This window comes from Gambusia affinis, linkage group LG13, assembly GCF_019740435.1.
Source record: "Gambusia affinis linkage group LG13, SWU_Gaff_1.0, whole genome shotgun sequence".
NCBI lineage: Eukaryota > Metazoa > Chordata > Actinopteri > Cyprinodontiformes > Poeciliidae > Gambusia > Gambusia affinis.
Window position 1 is genome coordinate 16891729 of NC_057880.1, and position 23640 is coordinate 16915368.

A 23640-nucleotide genomic window follows, 5' to 3' on the forward strand; every position below is an offset into this window, starting at 1 on the left:
GGACGGTAAGATTTTTCTATGCTAATGAGAATTTGTTTAAGTGGCCGTCTTATTTAATGTATTATGAAGGCCTACGTCATTTATGACTTTGCTTACTCTTACTGTTCTGGAAGTTCTGGAGACAATCATTCTTTCCTGTCCTTTGGTTATAACACTCAAAGTGAATACTGTCATTCTTCAAGGAGGGCTGGGTATTTTTAGTATTTTTACATGCACTTGTAAACATTTACTGCCACCCTCCTGCTTGCTGGTTTAACGTATCTTTGAGCCAGATGATTTGCGGTCTGCTTTTCCCTTCTGTCAGCCAACTGAAAATACATTTATGTTTAAGTCCTCTCACTCAGGCTGGACCCCTAACGCAAGTAGATGTTGGTTTCACAGGGACGCTGCTGGCAATGTTGTTGGTTATAGTGGCAAGGCTGTGATCCCACTCATATCCAATTATCTAAGTACTTTGACAGGTGACAGAGCACATCAGCTCAGGAGGGAAGGTGAGGGCAGTTGCACGTATAGAACAAAGCACCCTCAGCTGCTGCCCCTGCCGCAAAAAGCATTGCTCACTATACTCTGGGGGGGGGGATATGCAGTGCAGCCCCATGCTTTATACTCCAGATCCAGCTGACGATCAGCCAGCGCCTCGACACAGTGCACATTATGGGACATAGATCACGGCTGACACACTCTTCAAGCAGTTATGTGAAGTGACAAATTGCCTGCCATAATGCACCGTGCACTCATCCATACAGCGGTAAAGTTTAGTAACAGTTGCTCACTCTCTTTAGAAACATCTGTGTTTCGTCTACGTCTGTTTACATCTTAACCCGTGTTTATAACCATATATGATTCATTTATTAAATTGCAGTTGAATATGTCACTGCAATCTACACTGGAGATTTTCTTGTGCAGTAAGGATAATGAGTGTTTTTAAGAATATAGTTTTCTTTGCTTAAAGGTTTTGCAAATGAGTTTCCTTGTTTGTTGTATGTTAGAAAGCAGGCAGCCACACTTGAGTGGAGCTTTTTGCTTGTTTCTTTGTGCAGCATAATGAGTTGTAAAGCCAGAATGCAGGCTCATTATTGTGTGCTTATTCAAATTTAGGCTTTCATATGCTTTGAGGGTCGGCTTTCAAAATTGCCAATGTTGTTTACACATTTGTGAGACAATCAGAACCTTTAAGTGAAACTGGCAGCAGGTTCTCTTTGACAGAGAGTAATTTTTCATCTTGAAATAGGAAATGAGCTGTCATTTCTTTTGCAAGCAGCCACATATAGTCATAATTTGGTACATGACCCATTAAGACAGAAAAACATGATATGGAATCAGGGTGTTCTGTGATTGTTTTCCGTTTGTGTTTTTCAGTAATTAGTGGCTGTTTTGTCACTTCTCTATCAGCCTGGCAAAACCCAATTGACTAATTTTCCAGAAAACGTGGTTATCCTGGAGATCCTTTTAACTGATCATGATGCATTTAACATTTTCAGGAGAGAGAGGAATGTCAGCCAGCTAGGTTAGTATTTATAGTTTGATTGATTGAACTGCAGCAATTTGACTCTGATTCCTTTAAAAGAATCCACCAGGATTGGATTTCTTTTAAGCTGGTCACTTTGGTGAAACTGGTAGCATTCCTCTGACAGACCTTCAAACCTTTGCTTCTGATTACACTGTGGACCACGTCACGTAGGCAAGATATATGGTCAAAAGCATGTAACAGGAGTGATGAGAACCACCATCACCACAGAGAAAATTTTATTGTTTATTTAAAATCTGTTTTTCTGTTGCATAAGCTGTCAGTTAATTTTTAAAAGTTTCTTTTGAAAATATCCATGGTTCTTGAACCTTTTTGCATATTGCCATGTAGAACCTTAGTGTTCTGTATTTTTTATTATCTTTTATTGATATTTCAGTTGCTACACCTAAGCAAAATCAGGTATAAGGAAAGACACACCACCTAATGATGGTGCCTGCACTACGTTTCACCGTGGGTAAGATTTGGTCAGCTTGGTGTGCAGCATTGGTTTAATAGTTCTATCAAACAAAATTCCAATAAAAATCATTGACTTATGTGACCTTTGGTTACAAAATGTGAAAAAGTTTACACCTCATAAATTACTATATACTGGATATTGATACTTTTACAAGTTATGCACACTTTCGAGAGTTGTGGTAGTGATTGGAGGATTTTTCTCCATACTGGGGTGTATTTGTCTTCATCAAACTGTACTGTGGACTTTCATAGCATTCAACCATCACTTGGCTTGAGAGAAAATAAAAGTTCATTGCTGTATGTAATCAAAAAGTCAATTAAATTGATTCCACATCATATTAGCCACTGCACATTAGTCATATTTAAATGAGACTTGTAAGAGACGGAGTTGGCAGAATCACGCAGTGTAAAAGCGCTTTTGGCAATATAACACGGTGGTGAGGAGAATGAATGAACATCCCTCTTATGCACTCATTAACATCTATTTAAGCATGCAGAGTGGCGTTTCAGCAAAGAATCAAACACAGCATTCAAACTTTAAGATTTGGAGTTTTTGTCACTTCAGTCATTGAGAGCACTCAGGACTAGATCAAGACGTTTAACCTTTTGAATCCCTCAGAAATAAAATGTATCCTCAACATAGAAGCACCAAGCTTTGAAATAATAGTAAATAGGAGTGTTAACTCTATTGGCCTTAAATAAAACAGTATGCAGTCTGCTGAGTGTTCATTTACCATGTCTCAGTAGCTATGTGTAATAAATATGCTCTGGCGAGTTCAGTGTCTTCTTTTAGGTGAATTCCTTATCCTTATAATGTAATTTTTAAGGTAAATTTAACAGCAACAGGTGCCATAGCCTTTTTTTTCTCTCTGAAATTTTGAATTGAATGTTATATTAAAATTAAATGTAAAATCTGTGGAAACTGTGATGCCACTTTTAATAATAATATTCATCTGTAGTTGAAATAGTATCATGCACAAGACCAGAAATTACCTTCACAGTCCTCAGGGTGCTACAGGGGAATTTGGTTCTTTTAGGTGCTCTAACTCAGTGCATTTCTTATTTTAGTCATGTACCGTTTACAATAAAATCTCTGCAAATACAACAGTAGCAGGTATGAGGCAGTGAGGGAATAGGAGATGATATATGGAAGTGAAAACTAATTTCCAATCTGTCTGAGGAAGGTGTATCACTCTTCCTGTCTCACAACTACGTGCTGCAGTCTCACTGACCTTATCATTGGATTATTATTACTATTTTTGTTGATCGTGTTGTATATTTATGCTCTTTTATTCTTAATTGTTAATTTGACTGAAGTTATGGTCAGAAGATAATTATATTTAACAAAATGCTTTGCATCCTTTTTTTGATTTTTCTTTTCTTTGATGCAATGTAACTTGCAATTTTAAGTCTAGCAAAAACTTGGGGAAAAGCTTGTTTAGTATTTGATATTGTTTTTCCTTTATGTGCCTCATTTTATTTATTTTTTTCCTTCAACTGGACTCCACTTCGCTAAGCAGTGCATATTATAGAGATGAACATGTGATTGCATCTTATTTTTCATGTGTAACTGGTGTTCTGGTGTACTAAAAGATTAAGCTTTGGATCAATGTCTACATGCTTTCATTATCTGAATGACATCAGATCCTGGAAAAAAAAATAAAAAATCCACACTAAATGGAATTGCGTTAGTCATGTTTATTTATGGGAATGCCGCTGCATCAAGAGGATTCTGAAATGTTTTATTGATCACAAAAGTTGATTGGCTCATTCAATATGCAGCCCATGAAAGCTTTTAACATTAACTAAAGAATTTTGACCACTGACACCATCGACTGAGACTGTTTGGACAATTAAAAAATAAATGTTTAATATAAAGATACATTTATTTCAGATCGATATTTCCAGACGGACTTTCAAATGAGTATTCCCTGGTCACCATCTTCCGTGTGAGACGAACTACAAAAAAAGACCGCTGGTACCTTTGGCAAATATTTGACCAATCAGGAAGCAGTCAGGTAGGTGTGTTGTAATGAACCAGTTTTTTTAGGATATATTTTCATTAAGGTTGAGACATTTAATGTCACTCTGTTGTCATTCCAAAACCAGCCTTCTTTGTGATGGGTTCATCACCCAGTTGGTTGCTGATTTGTGGTGAGGTTAAAAAAAAACAACTAAAAAACAAAAGAAACAACTTTTAAATCTCAACTTGTCAGGACGTAAGACTTTTCTTCAGAGAATATTGTTCAACTTGCTTACCTGTGGACAGCAATGCCAGTATTTCTATAGTTTATTATAGGTCTGAGTCTTAGTGGTTCCTATGTTCTTAAAAATGTGTAGTCATTTTCCTTTAATCAGACCTGACAGTTTAACTGAATGAAATATTGGTCAAATACCCTGCCAGACTTGTTGCTGCCCCTAAAAGAGTTGGCTTATGTATATTGTATACAGTATATTTGAGATTGTATGCACCCTGTGTGGATTTGAAAAATTTCCCAATGAGCATAAATTTTATTTTAAAGTCCCCCAATTCATTTGACATTCATGTCTTTGTTGAATGTATGTAAACTTCTGATCAGCTCTATGTATATGTATTTTGATTACATATTAATCAAAATACTATTCTAATTTTTTTTATTTTTTTTTTATGCGCAATCACTTATTAAACTCTTCTTAATCCCTCAGGTGTCTGTGGTGGTTGATGGTGATAAGAAAGCAGTGGAGTTTTCTTCCCAGGGTCTGCTGAAAAACTCTTTCCGCTACACGTTTAAGAGTCGTGACCTGCATGCCCTCTTTGATCGCCAATGGCACAAGCTCGGCATTTCTGTTCACAGCGACACAGTTTCCATTTATGTCGATTGCACGCTGGCTGAAAAGAAAATGACTGATGAGAGGGACAGCATCGATCTCAACGGGCGCACACTCATCAGTACACGAGTGGAAGATGGAAGGCCGGTGGATGTATGTTCCCAAAGACTCATTTTTAAAATACATATTTTTGTTCTGGAATAAATTCACATCCAGCACCATATTTACTGGCACAGTTGCTAAAATGATAGAAAGTGATAAAAAAAAAGAGAGAGTTTATCACTTCACAAATTTAGCTTAAATAATAATGTCAGCATGCCAGTACTTGAGTATCTAATGCATTATTTTGATAATTCATATAATAGGCTTCTATGAATTAAGTCTTAAAATCCATCCATCCATTTTCTGTACACCTTTGTCCCTAGTGGCGTTGGAAATGGTGCTGGTCCCTATCTTTAAGTCTTAGCATATTTTTTTCAAAAAAGTGTTGCATTACTTAGCAGAATGTTTTTTTTATTGGATTATTACACATGTGGCCTTCAATTTATTCAATTTTTTTTTATTTTTTAAAATGACAATATTAATCTGAGTGCGAAAAATTATAGATGTTATTTTTTTACTGTGGGTGTTGCAATTAAGTAGTGTATGTAATTTAAGCATGTAATTTTAGAATTTTTATATTTTTATATTAAATGTATATTCAAATGGATCAAATTTTTAATTAGTACTCTATAACTTGCTGTTTGTCTGGTGAACAGTAATGATACTTTTTTCTTAGTCATTTTATTAAACGAGAAAGACCAAAAAACATGTGCTTTAAGTAAGGCAGATGTGTTGATTTACATACGTTAAGAAATGTTTTGAGGAAAATACCTACTTATCTATAGTGAGAGCCACAGTTCAAGTCAAGCTGTGTCATACAGCACTGGATAAAAAAAATCTTTGTTCTGTCAATTAGGTAAAACACAAAAACACCAAAGCACATTGGTAGAGAGCAGCTTCAAATTCCCCAGTGTGTGTGAGAAGATGAAGCTACAATTTGATTGAAGATTAATTGATGAAGATGAATTTATACTGAGGGTATTAACAGATCATCTATCAAGGATGCCAATAATTATGAGGGATAGTATAAAGATTAAACAGTGTTTTGTCCTGAAAGTTTTGGTACTTTTCTCTAATTTGATCAAGCCTGGACAACCAATTAAAATGCACTCCAACATTTTAAATGATCCTTTAGGGACATGCCTTTCTGATTGGTATAAATCTTCTATTGATTCATAGCAGTACGCCTCCTCTCGTAGCTTGACCAGGCGGCTAAAAAAAAAACTAAGGTCAGCTTTGCCATTTGATCACTCATGCCTTTGAATAGACTTTGGCTTAAGTAGGATTAACAGCTGACTTTTTACCCCATGTAATTCATGAATTACATAAATCAGTAAACGTGTTGCAGAAGGTAAAGCACTTAAGGAAGTATTGTTATTTAGATCTAGAATTTTTAAGCTGTTTGCTGTGATGAAGACTCCACTCAATCCTGTAAATATAAAAGAGCAAACCAGTGACAATTTGTAATGTTGCAACCAAAGAAACAGCGTGATAATGACATTAATCTTGTATTAACTCGAACTCTTCTTTATAGATTGAGTTGAGGCAAATTCTGATCTACTGTGACCCTTACATGGCTGAAATGGAAAACTGCTGTGAGCTGCTTGAACCAAAGGTAAACTGTTTTCATTTTTCACAACTTATTCTCACAACAAAACTGCTGGGTTGTAGCAAAAATAAAGGATGCGTGCTTGGATAGTCTGAAATAAACATTTACGTTCCAGTTTTTTAAAAGAAATTGTAAAATATAAAAACTTTTATCTGAAAATATGTCAATGGATTGTGTTGATGACTGTATTTCAACCAGAGAAAGAGTGTATTGCTTTTAATTCATGTTTTAGGTAGGTAACTTTAATAAAAATATACTTTTTTATAAATTTGCTAAACTGTCACTTTGTCCTGACAATGTAATCTGAGACAAAAACCTGATTAGTTGTTTCTGAAGGGGCTGTCAGAAAGTGTACATCTGCAGATATTAGTAGGACCTCAGGGAGGAGGCAGATGAGCTTAATGTTTTTACAGATTATATCTGTCTCAAATTATGCTGTCAGGACAGTGACAGCTTTAACAAATTAATAAAAATAATATATATATATATATATATATATATATATATATATATATATATATATATATATATATATATATATATTTTTTTTTTTTATAAACGTTGCCTACTGCAACCTTAATTTGAATTTAAGTTGGCAATAAAAAAAGTGTAACTAGAAAAAAGTGTAGCAAATTATAGAAATGGTCGTTTCTACATTTCTGTAATTCAAAATGAATATCCTCAGAGGAAGACACTTTTTGTGGTTTTTAGTTGACATTAAATTTGTGATTCAACAAATTGTCTTACACAGTGGAATAAGATAATTAAAGTATAATAATTGAATATATTTGTTTGAAAATTATACCCTCCCTGAAACAAAATAAGAGGACTCTTCCATCACGATTGAGTCAATGAGAGCTAATGTTATAGTTATTAATGACCTTTTAACCTCAAACAATGTGTTCATGAAGATATGATATACCGGTGTATATAAAGGAGTATTTTTATACTGTGAGACAAACTCAAAATAAAATGTCTAATTGGTGAAATTTCTGTACTGATGCAGTGTGGAGTCAACAGGACATTTATTGGGACCTCCCCTCCTCTGGTTACAGCCCAGAGTCCCCTGATGCCGTCTCAGCCGACCTCACAATCAATTGACACATGTCACTGTCCAGGAGAGAAGGTACAATCAATTCCTCCCAACAGGAGCCTCAAATTGACGACAGGGTAATGGTTACTGTAAGTGTGCCAGTTCTGATTTGATATATCATGTAATCTTTCCTGAAGTTATTTTTCTTTGAAAGCCAACCAAAAGGTGCTGGTGCAATTCTTCTACACATGGTGGATATACAGTGTTCAGTGCTTTTGTAAATGTGGGAAAAATATTATTTTACCTCAAATATTAATCTCCTTTTTAAAATTAAAATTGTGTTCTTCATACTGCTTATGTCCAGTTCCATATTTAATGTTTTGACAACTGTAAAGTCCAAATATCAAATCCAGAAAAACTACATACCTTGAAAGTATGAAACATAAATTAAACATAAATTAATCACAATCAGCCTTACCTTAAATTTTTAAAGGAATTTAGAAATAATACTAAAAAAATACTTTTATGAAATAAAAGTAGCCTATCTCAGAATGTAGACTTCCCAATCTGGAGAACATTGTAGCGTGTTCTAAAGGCAACACCTCTACATTTTTTAAGGACTGAATTGTCTACTTTACAAACCCCCCCATTAAAAAACACAAGTCTTTTCTAGCAATATGTTAAATGGAGGTTTAATGACAGATCTTAGAAGATCATTGAAGCAGGATACATTGATAAACATATTGAAGTTTAACATGAAGAAAAGATTTCTCTTTGCCCCAAGACTATTTAGCATTTGGAATCTTTCATGAAGGAGCCCAAGGCTGAAAAACAATGACTTGCCAAAGACAAATAGCTTGTGCTGGGAGTCAATATCCACGGAGGTGACCAAGAGTGTTTGTACAAAATATACAAGGGAAGAAAGTCATTTCAATTAGAGATGTTTAACAGCAGTAATGAGTGAGGTATTTTTAAGGAAAGAGTCAATAGGATTTTTTCTGAATTTGAATAAGTAATCCCAGTCAACTTTAAATCTGTCAGAAAACAGTTTACTTTTAAATTTTTCCTAATACAAATGGCTCTTCTGAAATATCTTTCTAATTTGTGTTCACAGGAAGATGCTGGTGTTCCAGGCATGCTTGGGCTGTTTAAACAAAACGGGGAAAAAGGAGACAAGGTAAGGAAAACAATTGAATCAGTGTTAAATAAATGTTGGAGCTTGAAGTCTTCTTCCATTTTAGGTTAGCTAGTTGGTCAGTTCCACAAACAGTTTTGACTCTGACATTGCTTTTGCTTTATCCCTTTGTGAATTAATTTATTTAGCCAGTGCAGCTAGTTTTTCAGGAACTCTGTACGGTCTAAATGTCAGGGTAGACAGCAATTTTCTGTAGGACAAATTTATCCTTGAGTGTTTGGGAAAAGAAAGGATCCATCTCTCCCACAGAGAGCAAATGTCAGTGTGTAGTGTCTGGCAAAGTCTCATGTTCTTCTGTCAAGGTCCTTCAGTGGGGCTACCATACAATTACCTCCACAAGGTGAAATTTTTCCCAACTCACCCAAGGAGTGTGAATTGGGAAATCATAGATTTGTACAATCAGTAGAAAACAGGTATAGTTTGAAAAGAGAATGCCCCTTTTTCATGACAACACAATAGACATGTTGAATTGTAAATTGTAAATGCCCACTTACTGAAAATTGCTGGTGTTATGTCAGCTGGAGGACATGGGGAAACCCAAACCATTGAATCCCCTGACAAAGTGTTATTTTTCCCCAGACAAAACCCATTGTTTGGCCGATTAAATCCCCTTTTGACTGTTCATGCAAGGTTAAAGAATGCTGTAAAGGAGAATGCATTCAACTAGGAATGGAATTCATAGCAGAACAGGTGGCAGTACTGTGTGTGTGATAAGACCAGAGGGCTTTCAGGGTCTCTTAATTAACATCATGTAGTTGTGGTATTAAAATATGTAAGATTGTTACTAGAACTTTTTGTCTGTGAAGCAAAAGTTTCCCCTTCAATTGAAGACTCAATCACCTCAAACAAACAATCCATCACTCATACCCAGTATATGTTGTTATGCTCACAATGCTCTCCACACATGCCATATAACCCATCTTAAAACTATTTTAGATATTCTATGAAGCATATATAAATGTGTTAAATAAAATTTTCCATAAGTTATAACTGGCTGCTTATTGTTTTTAATTGAAAAGATAAGCAGTGTTGGTGATTCATTACTATCTGTTATTTGAAAGCCTTTGGGCCAAACTTTATCAGGGAGAAGGTATCATGTCAGGCAGGTAAACAACACATCCACATATCTGATAACAAAATTAGCTTACTGTCAATAACTAAATTTATGGCTTAAAACAACAATTAGAAACTATGTGACAAAGGATAGAAAAAAAAAAATCCTGACTTGTTAACAGTACAGTTGGCATCTTCACTTAAAAAGAAACTTTGGGTGGTAAAACATCCCTGGATATAGTTACATACAATTAAGTTATAGATTGGAAAAAATGGATGAACATACACCACCTGATGTAAGGACAGTAAAAATCCCAAAAGAACCTTGTTAAACATTATGCATCAAGGTTTTGTACAGTCATCCTTTAACTAGCAGGACCCACCTCCAACTTCTTGGCCAAGACACTGATGAAGGAATGCTAAGCTACAGTTATTTCAGAGGATTTTTCTAAAAGCAGATGCAAATAAAAATATTTACGATGCACTTTACTTAGCAGCAACTCAAATATATTGTCGCTGTCACTGATGTAGCCTAACATTAAGTTAGCCACAGTGTGCGCAGTAGCCACAGTGTGCACAGTTCAAACATATTTTGTTAGAGTTTACTCAAGTGTCACATTTTGATGGTTATGACTGTTCCCCTGTTTTTCCGAAGTAATAAAATAAGAAAGTCAAAATAAATTTTTTTCAACAAGTTTGACCTCTAATACTTTCTCATTTTCTACAAATGCTGAATCTTCCAATACTTTTTTAGACTTTAAGGACAAAATGAATATTAAAATGACATTTAGTCAAATCTGTTTTCTTTGTGTAAATGGTTTGATATGGATATGAAGCAGGCTATTCATGAATAAAGGTCAATCCTTTAGTATCAATATTGTCATTGATTGTGTGCTCACTGGCCATGAGTCAGTTTCTCACACCTGAAATCAAATTTCAGGTCTTTATTTAAAATCAATACTTAGCACCATTTGTTTACTGACCAGACAACAGAATTGACAGCAAATCCCATTACAGACTTGAACACAGAATTGATCAAGTTAAGGAAAACATGCTCAGGGACAATGCATTTAACACCATAAGCCCTGCTGTAAAAAATTTTAACAAGTAAAGAAAAAAAAAAGTATTATTTTATTCTTACTCTTTTCTGTTTTCACACTAGTCTAATTTAATGATTAGACTAGTTCTGAATGTAGTATGTTTACCATAGTGTGCTGTTGAAGCAAGGACAAAATGATAACCACTTGAGAAAGGTATGTAGCGGGTATAATAAGAAAGAAAAGTCACAAATCTTGAAACAGAGTTAACAGGATATGGAACATGAAAAGAGTAACTAGCAGTGGAAAGGAAAAATCCAGCCAAGAAACTCTGAAAAACCAAGAACTTACATGCTGAAGTTTGGGTGGTAAAATGACAAAAGAATCAGATAAACTAGTCACTGTCTATGTGGAACATATGTGGCAGAATGACAGCAGGGAAATTGACGGAAGAATACCAAATGGAGATGAACATTCCTATGAAGATTCCTGTGTCTAACAAATAGATAAGGAAAAGGTCAGAGAATAGCATAAGATAAGTACAGTAAATTCAAAAGTACACAGATCAAAAATGGGAATACCCTTGTAACAATATCGAACAGGCTAAGATAATGATGATAATGATAAAGAACATTACAGAACAACAGCGAAACGGTCAAAACACAAACATCTGTGGATTGAAACACAGAGGGTCATTTCTATAAGTGAGCGAAATTTAGCAAAGGTCTTAAATTATGTGATGTTTAATTTAAATTATGATATCCATTTTTATAGTTTATCATTCAGCCTCTCTTGCGCACTATATGTTGTCAACACATCAGTAAAGCTATTTGCACAAAATCATGTCACAGTGCAATCTGGTCAATCTGAAGACATTGATTCTACAACATAACTAACAATTTTCTGTTTAATTATGATCTCAGTTTTTTATTATTATTGTTATTGTTATTTTGTGTCTTGTGTATTTTCCTACTTTGAGTAATGATAAGTTAATTCGCTCCAATTTACTCTTTGTTTACAATAAATTTGCTAGCTAATATTTCTCCCCTGTAGTAGAAGTGATTGCCTTTAACAGATGCACACAAGACGCACATTTAAAACGTGGAAAAAGACAGTAGCTTGAGGTTAACGCTGACATAATGACTGTTTGGAAGGGCCATATTTAAATTACAATTCAAATCAGCACTTAAAAAGGCACAGCAGCTAGAGTGCCTCTCAAGCCATTAGCGCAGAGCGGTGCTTTGAAATAATTTAATGCACCTGATTTGAAGTTTTAATGAGTCTAAACAAACTGAGTTTGATGGGTTTAATAAAGTGAGGCAAATAGTTTTGATGGTACATTCGCTAAACACATTGAAAGGGTGGTTTGATTTAATTGAGTAAATAGGGATTTTATGTGATATGATATGAAACCATATACTGCACTATAAGTACTTAGCACAGTTGGAATATGATCATCATTTGGAGCGAGCAGATGATAGTTGCAAACAGCAGAATGCCACCCATTATGGGGTAAAAATGCTTCTTACATCTTGTTAAATTTGCATTTACTGTATTTCTTTGCAACCACCGCTGTTATAAAAATCTCCATTAGCACAGATATCAGTTCTATTAAACTATCCATTGAATATCACATGATATTCCAAAACATCAGGCTTTGTGTGAGCAGCGTCTGGCCGCTTCTTTTCTTTTACTCACGCTGAGCTTTCCTGTCGTTACTCCACAACTAAATTATGAGAGCAGCACAATTCTGTTAAGTCATACTGATTTCTGAATCTCCAACAGAGATTATTACATGGATCTTCACTCTTAAAAAATAAAGGGAGTTAACAAAAAGAAAAAAAGATTAATAAGGTGAGCTCATAATACTTTCAATTAGCAACAGAAACATCTAATTTGGTGGGAGATTCAAAATAGTGTGAGTATACTCTGTAACAACTTAACTTGACTTTGTAGAGATTAATCAAAGGCATCTGGATAATTTGAGGCATTTAAAAAGCCCATAATGAGAGCTGCTGGGCAATCATCATGACCTATACGGCGAAAATTTCTTGGGAAAGTGTGAGGGGATTACTTCAACTGTGCTACTCCAATAGAAAGTACTATCCCGCATTACAGTGAGTTTGATGGAGGATTCTTATGCAGTGCAAGGGGATTAAAGTGCTATGATTAATCCAGAATCCCCCAGGAAATTAAACAGATAAGTAGTGGGTTATAAGAATGCAGCTTACTTGAAAGGAAATCCATTTTCTTTGGCCTTGCACATAGACCCTGTTATTGCTAGATTTACAGCTCCTGCATGTACATGCAAAGAAAGAAAAAGTTTTTTTTCCACTTTTACAATACATTTAATTTATTTTGCACAGTTCATAAATCTGATGCTCTTGTGATTTCTGTTTTCATTTATACTCTTGAATTCAATGAACGTACATTGCACCTGTAAAGTGAATTGCTGCAGGAGTTTCAGTCTGAGCAGTATGTTGCTGACCATAAATTTTGATAAGCTTCCTAAACCGCTCAGTGTTTCTATTATGCTCATCTGTGTTAAAATGTTATTAGGTTTTCTTGAAGAAAGGTTTTATGTCAGAGGCCTGAAAGGAAATTTGAATAACTGATGGAACAATGCAGAATATAGTTTCCTCACACTGGGTTTATCTTTTTGTCAATGAGTGACATTAGCAAATGGCGAATTCTTACAATTCATATTAAAACCAAATTATATCATTATTCATATCTTCACAAATGGTATGAGTCACCTTCATAAATGCAAAAGTTACACGGACTTTGTTGTTTTTAATAAAAGTAACAATAATGGTCAAACTATTATAAAAATATAGCAGCTCAGCTTGTGTGGTGTGCTACATTTTAACCTAGAATTGGCACCTGTAGTTTTCTTTCTTTCTTGTCCAAAGAAATGTGAAGCATCTGCCTATTTATCAGTTACAGTGCCCAGAAAATTTATTAATTTGGCTGGAAGTGGTTTGCAAATGCTTTTACAAAGACAAATTTGAAAAGTGTCTCACATGTTTGTATTCAGCTTCCTTTACTCTGATGCCCTAAAATAAAAACAGTGCTCCCAACTTTTTTTCATAGTCTATGTATCATATGTACTTTCCATTCTTCACTAACTCTTTTTCATTCTCAAAATATAAAAAAAGTTATTGTTTTTTTTGTTTGTTATTAATTTTTAATACTTATTCTTCATATTTTGAATTTTAATTTCTGACCAACTTACGCAATAGAAAAACAGGCGCAGGACCGTCAAACTCATCTGCTCCTTTAGGATTCTTCCAGCCCGACCTCCGTTTGTCATGAACCTTTGGTCGTTTGATGGTCCTGTCAGAGAATTACAAATTTAATGGCAATGTTTGCTAATGAAATTGTGAAAATTTGAACATACATTTACTGTATATCAACCAAAACCCTCTCTAGTGCCATGTCTCGCAAATTTGCTTGTCACAAGCATTTATTAATTATCAAAATTAAATTCTGTCCTAGACTTTGTTTTTCCATTTTGTATTTCTGATCCAAGACTAAAATTGAAAATATGAAAAACAAGCACTTTTTTAATCTGATTTGAAAAAACCAACAAAAAAACATAAATTTCTCTTTTTTTGTTGTTGTTTTTTTGCCTGTTTTGGTTGTCAACTGAAAATGAAAAATGTAATGATATACAGATTCTTCAGACATCTCCTATTTAGAAAAACACCTGTGTCTAATCGCAGTGTACAATAGCTGTACACTGCGATTAGTCAAATGACTGACAAATGCTAGTCATTTGTCTCAAGACTTTAGTAAACAAACAAGACCAGGGACCACACCAGACCGGTTAGAGGCATGTAAGCTTTAAACAGGTAAAAAGATTTTAAGCAGATTTAGGCTATGAAATAATATCCCAAAATAGCTTGCTTTGTACTTCTTAGTATATCATTCAAACAGACAAAAGCAAGAAACTTTGGCATGAAGAGTGCAAATTTTAAAAGAGGTTCATTTGTGGTTATTCCACAAGCCAAGTAGGAATGTGGAAGAAGATCCTCTGATCAGATTAGACCAAAAATGAACAAAATGAATTTGAAGTACAATTTTGTCCATAGGTTTGAATACCTTTACAAAGCACAATGTCCTTTCCATTAAAATGTATGTCAATACCTCAAGTCTTGTTTCAGATTGCCTATGAACATATCAAAATCCAGTACTGAGTGCATGTTTCTCTGTTTTCAAGTTAATAGAGTTATCATCACAGTTGTTGGTATAACACAATGACTCTTACAGTGATAGGGATTAGCATTTTGTAGTTGTTAAGAAACAGTATACCAATCTGCAGCTGCTGAGCCATAGTGTCAGCAAGAACCTGTGTGACAGCTGTAGTAGCAAGAGCACAGACGCAATGACAAGCCTCCATAATGCTATTCACTAATGTGTGAATGAGAGACCTTACTCTAACCTTTGTCCATACTGTTTTCATCACAGTGGGACACACAGGGAGGTCAGGCTGCCAAGAAGCACTGGACATAACTTTGGGGTGTTCCTTTTTTTGTTTTTGAGTTGATGGAGTTAGATATTGTTGCTGTAACTGAAGCAAGTTTTTGATGTTACTGAAATAAATTGAAGTTATATAGGGGACAGTGATGCTATAAACTCACTAACCCAAAACATGGGTGCCTTTTTGCATACTGCTGCAGAGATGTGTGTTTCAGTTCCTAGCACTGGCATTTCGGGCTTGGCTGTCTGCCGTGTTGGACATACTTGGCATTCGTCCTGGGTGGGGTCCAGAAAGGAATCATGTCCTTGTCACTGCAGCACTAACGTCTACTAGATGTTTGAGCTGTTTGTGCAAAGGGGGTTAGGATCTGAGTGTGAACAGCTCTAAGCATACCCAGTTGATAAAGCTTTCTGCTGCTGTGTGAACAACAAATGGCTTACATATACAGCACACCCCATGATTATTGGCACCACTGCTAAAGATGTGTAAAAATAAAGTCATCTTTGCTTCTATGGACATTTACTGAGTGGCAAAGATTTCTCTCATTAATCACTTTTTTAGGTCACTAAGACTACAATTATTGCCCCCTCACACTGTTTTGCCCGTAAAACAGCACTTAGTCTTAAATATCATTTCAACAGGTGGAGCCATAGGTGAGGAATCATTGGTCATTCTTCTCTAGAGTCCTGTGTCCTCTCTTCTGTTTCTCTTTTCTATTCTGGTCCACTACAACCTTTCTTCAGGACTTAGAGCTTTGCATTGAGACAGTGATAGAAAAAGGTTAATTCCACATTTGGTGAGCCCTTTCTAGGTTGATTTAGTCATACATCTTGGATTGATATTTTGAAGAAAAACCCAAAATCTATCCCTTTTCATCTTTCACAGGTCACTAACTTTTTGTTTAACATCTCCTAGCTCTCAGTGCCTTTCAATGTGGAACAGTATAACCTCAGCATCACACATGTTTCACCACACTTAACAATGGGCATGAGGTAGTTTTCCACATATCCTTTGTTGAGTCATGCCAGACCCACCTGGAGTGTTTGTTGTCAAAAAACATCTTGTTTCATCTGACCAAACTATGCTATTCTGATTAATGTCCTCATACAGTGTAGCTAAGCTGACACATTTGTGTTTTGAGTATTTGAATTTCCACCACAGCTCTTAAACAGCTAGCATGAATGTGGATAGTTTCTATTGAGATCCAATAAACTTAAAATGCTCTTGTTCTCAGTCAGCATTGAGAAGTTTTTTTTGTTTTTGTTTTTTTTACCTATCTTGTCATCTTTCTCACTGTGGTGCCTCACCATCACCACAGTGAGAAAGACGCCTAAGAGAAATGTTCCTGTGTGTCACATCATATTTACAGCAGAAGGTCACTGAATTACTCATTTAATATCCCTGGATGTTTCAGACTGAAAATGGTAAAGTATATGTCACAATACGTTAGAGATTTTCTCCATATTATGTATACAATTATTGTTAGAGTTGTAAGTTTAATATATATATATATATATGTATATATATATACATGCGTGTGTGTAAAGATGTTTTTGTAGATTTAATTGTTTTTCCAGTAATCTTCCATTTTATCAAGACTTGCATCAGAGATGGCTGTCTTAATCTACTACAGTTCCTCTCTGATAGTCAGGAACAACCACTTGCTGTACCGTCAACACTTTTGTAATCTCTCATTGAAACTGAAACTGCCCTGCAGCTTTTTTATAACATGAAACAAGAAAGCATGGGGTGTGTTTCTGGGTTAGAAGAAAATAAGTTATAACATCCATTCATCCATCCATTTTCTTCCGCTTATCTGGGGTCGGGTCACGGGGGTAGCAGCTTTAGAAGGGAGGCCCAGACTTCCCTCTCCCCAGCCACTTGTTCCAGCTCCTCCGGGGGAATCTCAAGGCGTTCCAAGCCCAGCTGAGAGACATAGTCTCTCCAGCGTGTCCTGAGTCTTCCCTGGGACCTCCTCTCGGTGGGACGTGCCCGGAACGCCTCACCAGGGAGGCGTCCAGGAGGCATTTTGACCAGATTCCCGAACCACCTCAACTGACTCCTCTCGATGTGAAAGAGCAGCGGCTCTACTCTGAGTCCCTTCCGGATGACTGAGATTATCACCCTATCTCTAAGGGAGAGCCCGGACACCCTATGGAGAAAACCCATTTCGGCCGCTTTTCATTCTGTACAATTCAGACTTTGAGTACAAGTCCAACTCTTGTCATCTACAGAAACACTCAGAAGACTCTGCAGTAATCGGGTGTATAGGAGATGGACAAGAGGCTGAGTACGGAGAGCTGATGGATCGCTTTGTGGCATGGCATGGGAACAATCGTCTCATCTTAAATGCAAACAAAACTAAGATTACTGTAAATTTCAGGAGAAACAAGGTTAGCTCAAACCCTATTTCTATCAGACTGGACTGGAGATGCAACAGGGAAGCCATGTATAAGAAGGGACAGAACAGACTGTACTTCTTGAGGAAGCTAAGATCATTCAAGGTTTGCAGCAAGTTGCTGGAGATCTTCTATAAGTCTGTTGTTCAGAAACTCTTTTGCCATCACCTGTTGGGGCAGCAGCATCAGAGCCAGGAACCTAAAAAGGCTCAACAACCTGATAAAGAAGGCTGTTTCTGTTCTGGTTCTGTTATGGAGAAAGCTGTGCAACCTCTGGAGATGACAATGCAAAGAAGGATTCTTCATAACATCAAGACAATTATGGACAACCCTGACCTTCCACTTCATGAGACTGTCTTGGGAGAACAATCTCTTCAGTCAGAGGTTTCTTCAAATTCATTATAATACAGACCGCTACAAGATACCTTTGCTGCCAACATCCATTGCAATCTACAATAACTCTTTGAAAAATGTAAATTAATATGAGTTCCAACAGCATTAAATTTTTTAGTAATGTTTAAATTTTTTGTGGCATAACTGCAATGAATTACCACAACAAAACAACACAGAGTGTTATTATTATTTTTAAGAACAAATTTTCTTATCAGGTTATCATTTTCCACAAATGTCAAAATCCTACAGCAGAAAATGTATCCATCTTCTTTTTGCAAAATATTTACTTTTTCTTTATTTTCAAACCTGAAAAAATAAGTGGATGGTTCTTATAGTACCTATAGAAAATTTCTATAGTTTCTATAGTACTATAGAAAATTTGCTACACACCAAATTTTCTATAGTACTATGAATTGTATTTTTTAAAAGCTTTTGTAACATTTGTGACAACAATGTTTCTTGATTGTAAAATTTTCAGACCCCTATATTTGATACTATCTACATGCATACCAATTGTGAAGAGCTTTTGGAAAGGGGCTTTTGAAACGCCAGCCAATGGGATTATTCTTGAGTATGGGAGATGGCTTAATCCAGGATATTGTTGCACTGAAGACTTTGAGCTCATACCACAGTGACTTATTTTCTCACAAACCTTGATACATGGGATATTACAGATAAGAAAAGAAAGTCAGACTGATTTATTATAGCCATGTGAATTGTTAATGTTGTTCTGAAATATATTTGACTGAGACAAACATTTTTACACTATTTGGGGAAATGTTTGCGAGCAAAATTGTCCCCTATTTGTTAATACAATAAATGCAAAGAGCCAGTTGGCCTGGACACTCAAACAGTGCAGCCTGTTTGAGCATTGGGATGGCCGAGGTCATCCTAGTACATTTATGAGTTGCACACTAATAAAGAGTCAACGAGACAACCAAAACCTCTCACACATTTCTGGCAGAGTGTGTGGAAAGCAGTGAGCTAGTAAAGCTCAGTCAGCTTATTCACAAGCTGCGTATAATCTCGCATATGTTACAAACTTTACTAAAGCTGCAGTTCTGCAGTTATATGTGAGCTGAATCACACTGCAAGGAAACTGATATGTAGAAAATCACAAAAAATATTTAAATGAAAATTTCAAGAGGCCATTTTGTGTCTTATACACTTTCAATCTTGTCATTGCAGGGGGAACTTGAATCAGAAGGTCAAAAGGCAATCGATCGAGAGAGGGTGAGTACTGCTATCTCCAGCAGACATACAGTCCATACACAGCACATCAACAAGTTCCACTTTATTTTGTCAGGCAATCAATTCTTTAAGGCTTCTCATTTTTTGTGTGCCATCTCCTGGAGGTATAAACAAAGCTGAGTTTTCTATGTGGCTTTTCTGTCATTTCTCAAGTAGTAAGAGTATTCTGGACTACACTATCCTTGTCCTAGATTTAATTGATATGTACAGAATGCAGCCATAGACTGGCATACCAATGGACTGAACTAATTTTTCAAATTACCATGAGATCATTCTGTACCATGTTAAGGTCATTTTTTATTGCATGCACTCAGATCTGGCTGCACTGATTAAATTAATGTATAGTGGTGCAATTAATGTATAGTGGTGCTTAAATATTTGTGAACCCAAGTTTCAATGTAATTACAGAAACAAATATGTATTGCTGGAGATTTAGACGTTCAGAAAGTGCAAAGGGTTGATTCATTTAAATAAATCAGGGATATGGTTTCTGGTTTATATTTTTAAGAAAATATTTCAAATCTTTGTGACAGATCCTTGTAAATATCCATAAGCAGGCTCTAACTGCTGGTGGTGTTCATAGGATGAAAGTGATTGGAGATGCTGGTCATTTTTTTTGTTTTTATTGCTACTTTACATATTTTTACAAAAAATAATTTTATAGTTTGGTTGAATAAGTATGGAATGTTGTATTCCTGGAGTTTTAGGAAGTACAGTGTGAACATTGTCTAATACTTTGTTTTTATTTTTTTATTAATACGGTCAAGGGCATTTATTTTTAAAAATGGGAATGCACTAATCATCAGAAATGGTAATTATGGTAAATATTATTTAGAATTATTTAGTTTTTAAATATGTTCCTCTTAAGTGTCTGATGCTGAAAAAAAAAAAAAAAAAAAAAAAAAAAAAACAATAAGTGTTTCCATTTATTGAAAGTCCAAAGGAAAAGGTATGGATGGTCAGAGTAGTTTCATAAAGAAATGGTTATCATAACCATGTTACATTTTAGTTAACAAAAAGCAACACTGGAAGTCAGCTATAGAGCTGTAGTCTATCACAGAGGAAAATAAAATAAAATAAAATCAGAAGTGAACATCCATCCATCAACCACAGTTCTAAAACACATGCCCAGTATTGTGTAGATTATTTTTGTACTACATAAACCTTTCTGACCCACTGGAGCATGGGTAGCAAAATGTTGGCAACAAACCCAGGTTCTGTGAGAAGGGGAATGGAAGAGTTCAGAGCTCTTTGTCCTGCTTGGGGAGGCTGCTGAAGTCAGGGAATTGTGTTGTCATGGGAATGTGTACTTTCTCTTCAATATTGTTTTGGCTGGTGGCACAAGTCAGCATGGTAGGGCCTAAAAGATTTTATACATTACTCCACATCCACACTTAAAAGCCAGTAGAAGCTTACAAATACATATATGCTTATGAGCTAACCTTAAAAATAGCATCAATATGCTATTTTTAAGGTTAGCTTCATCAGCAATCTCCACTCATAATCTGAGACTAGATCTTTTTTGTTTATATGTGCTTGTTTCACCTTTGAATAAGAGTATTGTAATCACTATGCTGCCCTGCGACAGACTGGCGACCTGTCCAGGGTGTCCCCCGCCTCTTGCCCGGAATGTCAACTGGAGATAGGCACCAGCACCCACCCCGACCCCACTAAGGGACAAGGGTGTACAGAAAATGGATGGATGAATGGTAATCACTATGCATTGTTGTCACACTCAACCTGTGTTGTCACAAAAAGTGATACAATTTTGATAGATCATGTTCTTCTGCTTTTGTTGACGGCAGTGGTCGTTACTTGATAGCTGTCAGACAGGAAAGTGGGTTGTGAGAAAAGACATGCAGCAAAGGTCTTCAGGCCAGGAATTGAACTTGTGATGGCTGCATCAAGGATTAAGGACTCCATACATGGGTCACTCTTTAACCCCTGCGCCACCACCACCCTAAAAATTATCTGTAGTTAAGTAAGCAATCAAGTAGACCTAAAACTATAGAGGTTCTTGTAATTTTGCAGACAAATTTACATACATTTACGGACTCAAATTCCTAATTTCTGAAATAAAAGTCAGATGTCGTAGTTGACACTCTGTTTTACGGTCCATTCACACCAGCTCAAGTCTGGCTATTGCCTTCCTGTGCAGTTCTGCTCAGTGTGAGCTTTCTTCTCTTTACTCTCAAGAAAATGCACCATTTAAGGATAGATAAATGAGGTGTATTACACAGCTCTGAGGCACATAGTCATGTGCTTTTTTGACTGCATGACTTCCAGCCCTGACCACTTGTATCAGCTTCTTGTTGCAAACCTGAGATAAAAGTAACTGGAATTGAGCAGTAAACCAATTAAGGTGGAAAAAAAAACTGAATTGGCAGTGTCTAAATTCAAGCATTGGTTTGTACCCCGACAACCAGCATGGGCCCTTTTGTTCGAGGATAAGTACCTCCCGAAATGTTGAAAAGCCAGTTGACGTCATGTGACCATTTGCATATGAATGACATAATCAGGTTTATTTACAGAGGAATCTCAAGACCACCTAACAAGAAATTAGCTCCATGCACATCAAAGACTGACTGATTTGTAGTCACAACATCACACAAACTATATTGGAAGGTTGTAACTGCATGCAGTGCCTTGGATCATACACAGTATTTACTGATTGGAAGAGGTGCCTTCAATGATCAGTTGGAAAACCACAGAGCTCTTCAGCCAGGGCTCCCCTTGACTTGATAGCAGTACATAAACTGAAAACAGCTGAAATCATGTTCACTGCAGTGAGACTGAAACAGTTTGTAAGTTAACAAGAAAAACTCACAAAATCATTTTTGGCAATTTACTTGGACCCTTCAAAGACACAGGCGTCTTCAAGAGGTAAATAATTTTTCTAATGTGAGGCTGATAAGTCTGCTGATATTTTTTTCTTTTTTTGTGTGTGTTTTTAAGGTTGCCCTGCTTCCTTCTGCTCTCTGTGGATGCAAACCAGAAAATACCCGATCAGTATTCAGCTATAAACATTGAAATTGACAATCCCATTTTATACCAACTATCCTGTCATGAGCAACAGTTCCAGGAACTCAAATAAGTTTGCCTGGAGCAGTAATTGTTTTTGAGCTACAAACATCCCTTAGCTGATTGTCTTTGCTTTGGTCATGTACACATGACTCACTATCTCTACTCTCCAGGTAGTAATTTTTCTGTGCCCGAGGCAACTTTGCCTCTGGCAGGTGGGTTAGTCCATCGTTTTAGATACGTATAATGGAAGAAAAAGATTTTCTGAAACGTGTTTAGAACTGGCGACCTTTGCAAAAACAACACTAGCTGAACCAAGAGGGAAATAGTGGTCGTATCTTATTCATCTGACAAGTGATACAAAGTGATATGCTGACACCTTTATTTAAGCCTTCTTAGATGGAAAATGCACTGAAATTAAATGTCAAATTTATCCTTCCATTTAGTGATTCTTAAACTTTAAGCTTAATTTCAAACTTTAATCTTTATGGTAGCATCCAAGGCTTCATTATTTCAAGAAAGTAATTGCAATACTCTTGCTTAAAATTGTAGTTACAATATTGATTATGATTTATAAACATTTCCCTGATTCTTTTTTTATCTTTACCATTGCACAATGTTCCAACCACACCTTGAGATCATTAGTATTTCAGCCAGTAAAAATATACATTAAGTGTGAAGATTAGAGGCTGTTAGAGTCCATCCAGTAGGTTAAGGCATTAAGAGATCTTCAGATATAAAATACTTCCAGATGTTGCATCCAAGTTGCTCTTTGTATCTACAGTATTGCTCACACTGATTTTATGAGGATGACTGGAATCTGATATATTGTGCTCATTGGACAGGGTGCCAGTAAACCACAGGGAAACACAGAGACACACAAAATACAAAAAACATCACATGCATTTCTGAAGGCAATTTAACTTATGTGGACCACATCTGTTTAAAAAAAAAAGAAAAAATTCTATTTACTCCAACATTGGAGTATTTACAATGTTGATTCAACATTTGAACTAGCTTACTATCCTGCCACATCTCTTTCCTTTCCAGTATGACTGTTTTCAAATAACACAAATGTAGGCTGCTGCCTCCTTCACTTGAACTGTTCTAAGTTTATGCAGCAGCAGTAAGATCGATACTGTCTCCAGATTTACAGAGGTTGTGAGTGCATTTAATGGACAGAGCACAGCATCGCTAACTAAATTTAGAATTTACATTTTAAACTTACCATTATAATTTCACTTACAAAGACTAAATGTTTTTTTGTGTGTG

General features: G+C 35.9%; 1 protein-coding gene across 5 annotated transcripts in view; it reads left to right on the plus strand.

The window, feature by feature from the left end:
* Window positions 1-23640, plus strand: part of LOC122842560 (collagen alpha-1(XIX) chain-like) — a 128542-nt gene that overhangs the window by 6943 nt on the left and 97959 nt on the right. For all 5 annotated transcript variants that reach the window (XR_006372582.1, XM_044136543.1, XM_044136544.1 and 2 more), the window contains exons 5-10: window positions 3879-4002; window positions 4670-4945; window positions 6429-6509; window positions 7510-7629; window positions 8651-8713; window positions 19285-19329. Coding sequence is in view for 4 of the 5 variants with exons in the window: in XM_044136543.1 (XP_043992478.1) it covers window positions 3879-4002; window positions 4670-4945; window positions 6429-6509; window positions 7510-7629; window positions 8651-8713; window positions 19285-19329 (709 nt within the window). In the remaining variant the exon portion in view is untranslated. The remainder of the gene's footprint in view (window positions 1-3878; window positions 4003-4669; window positions 4946-6428; window positions 6510-7509; window positions 7630-8650; window positions 8714-19284; window positions 19330-23640) is intronic.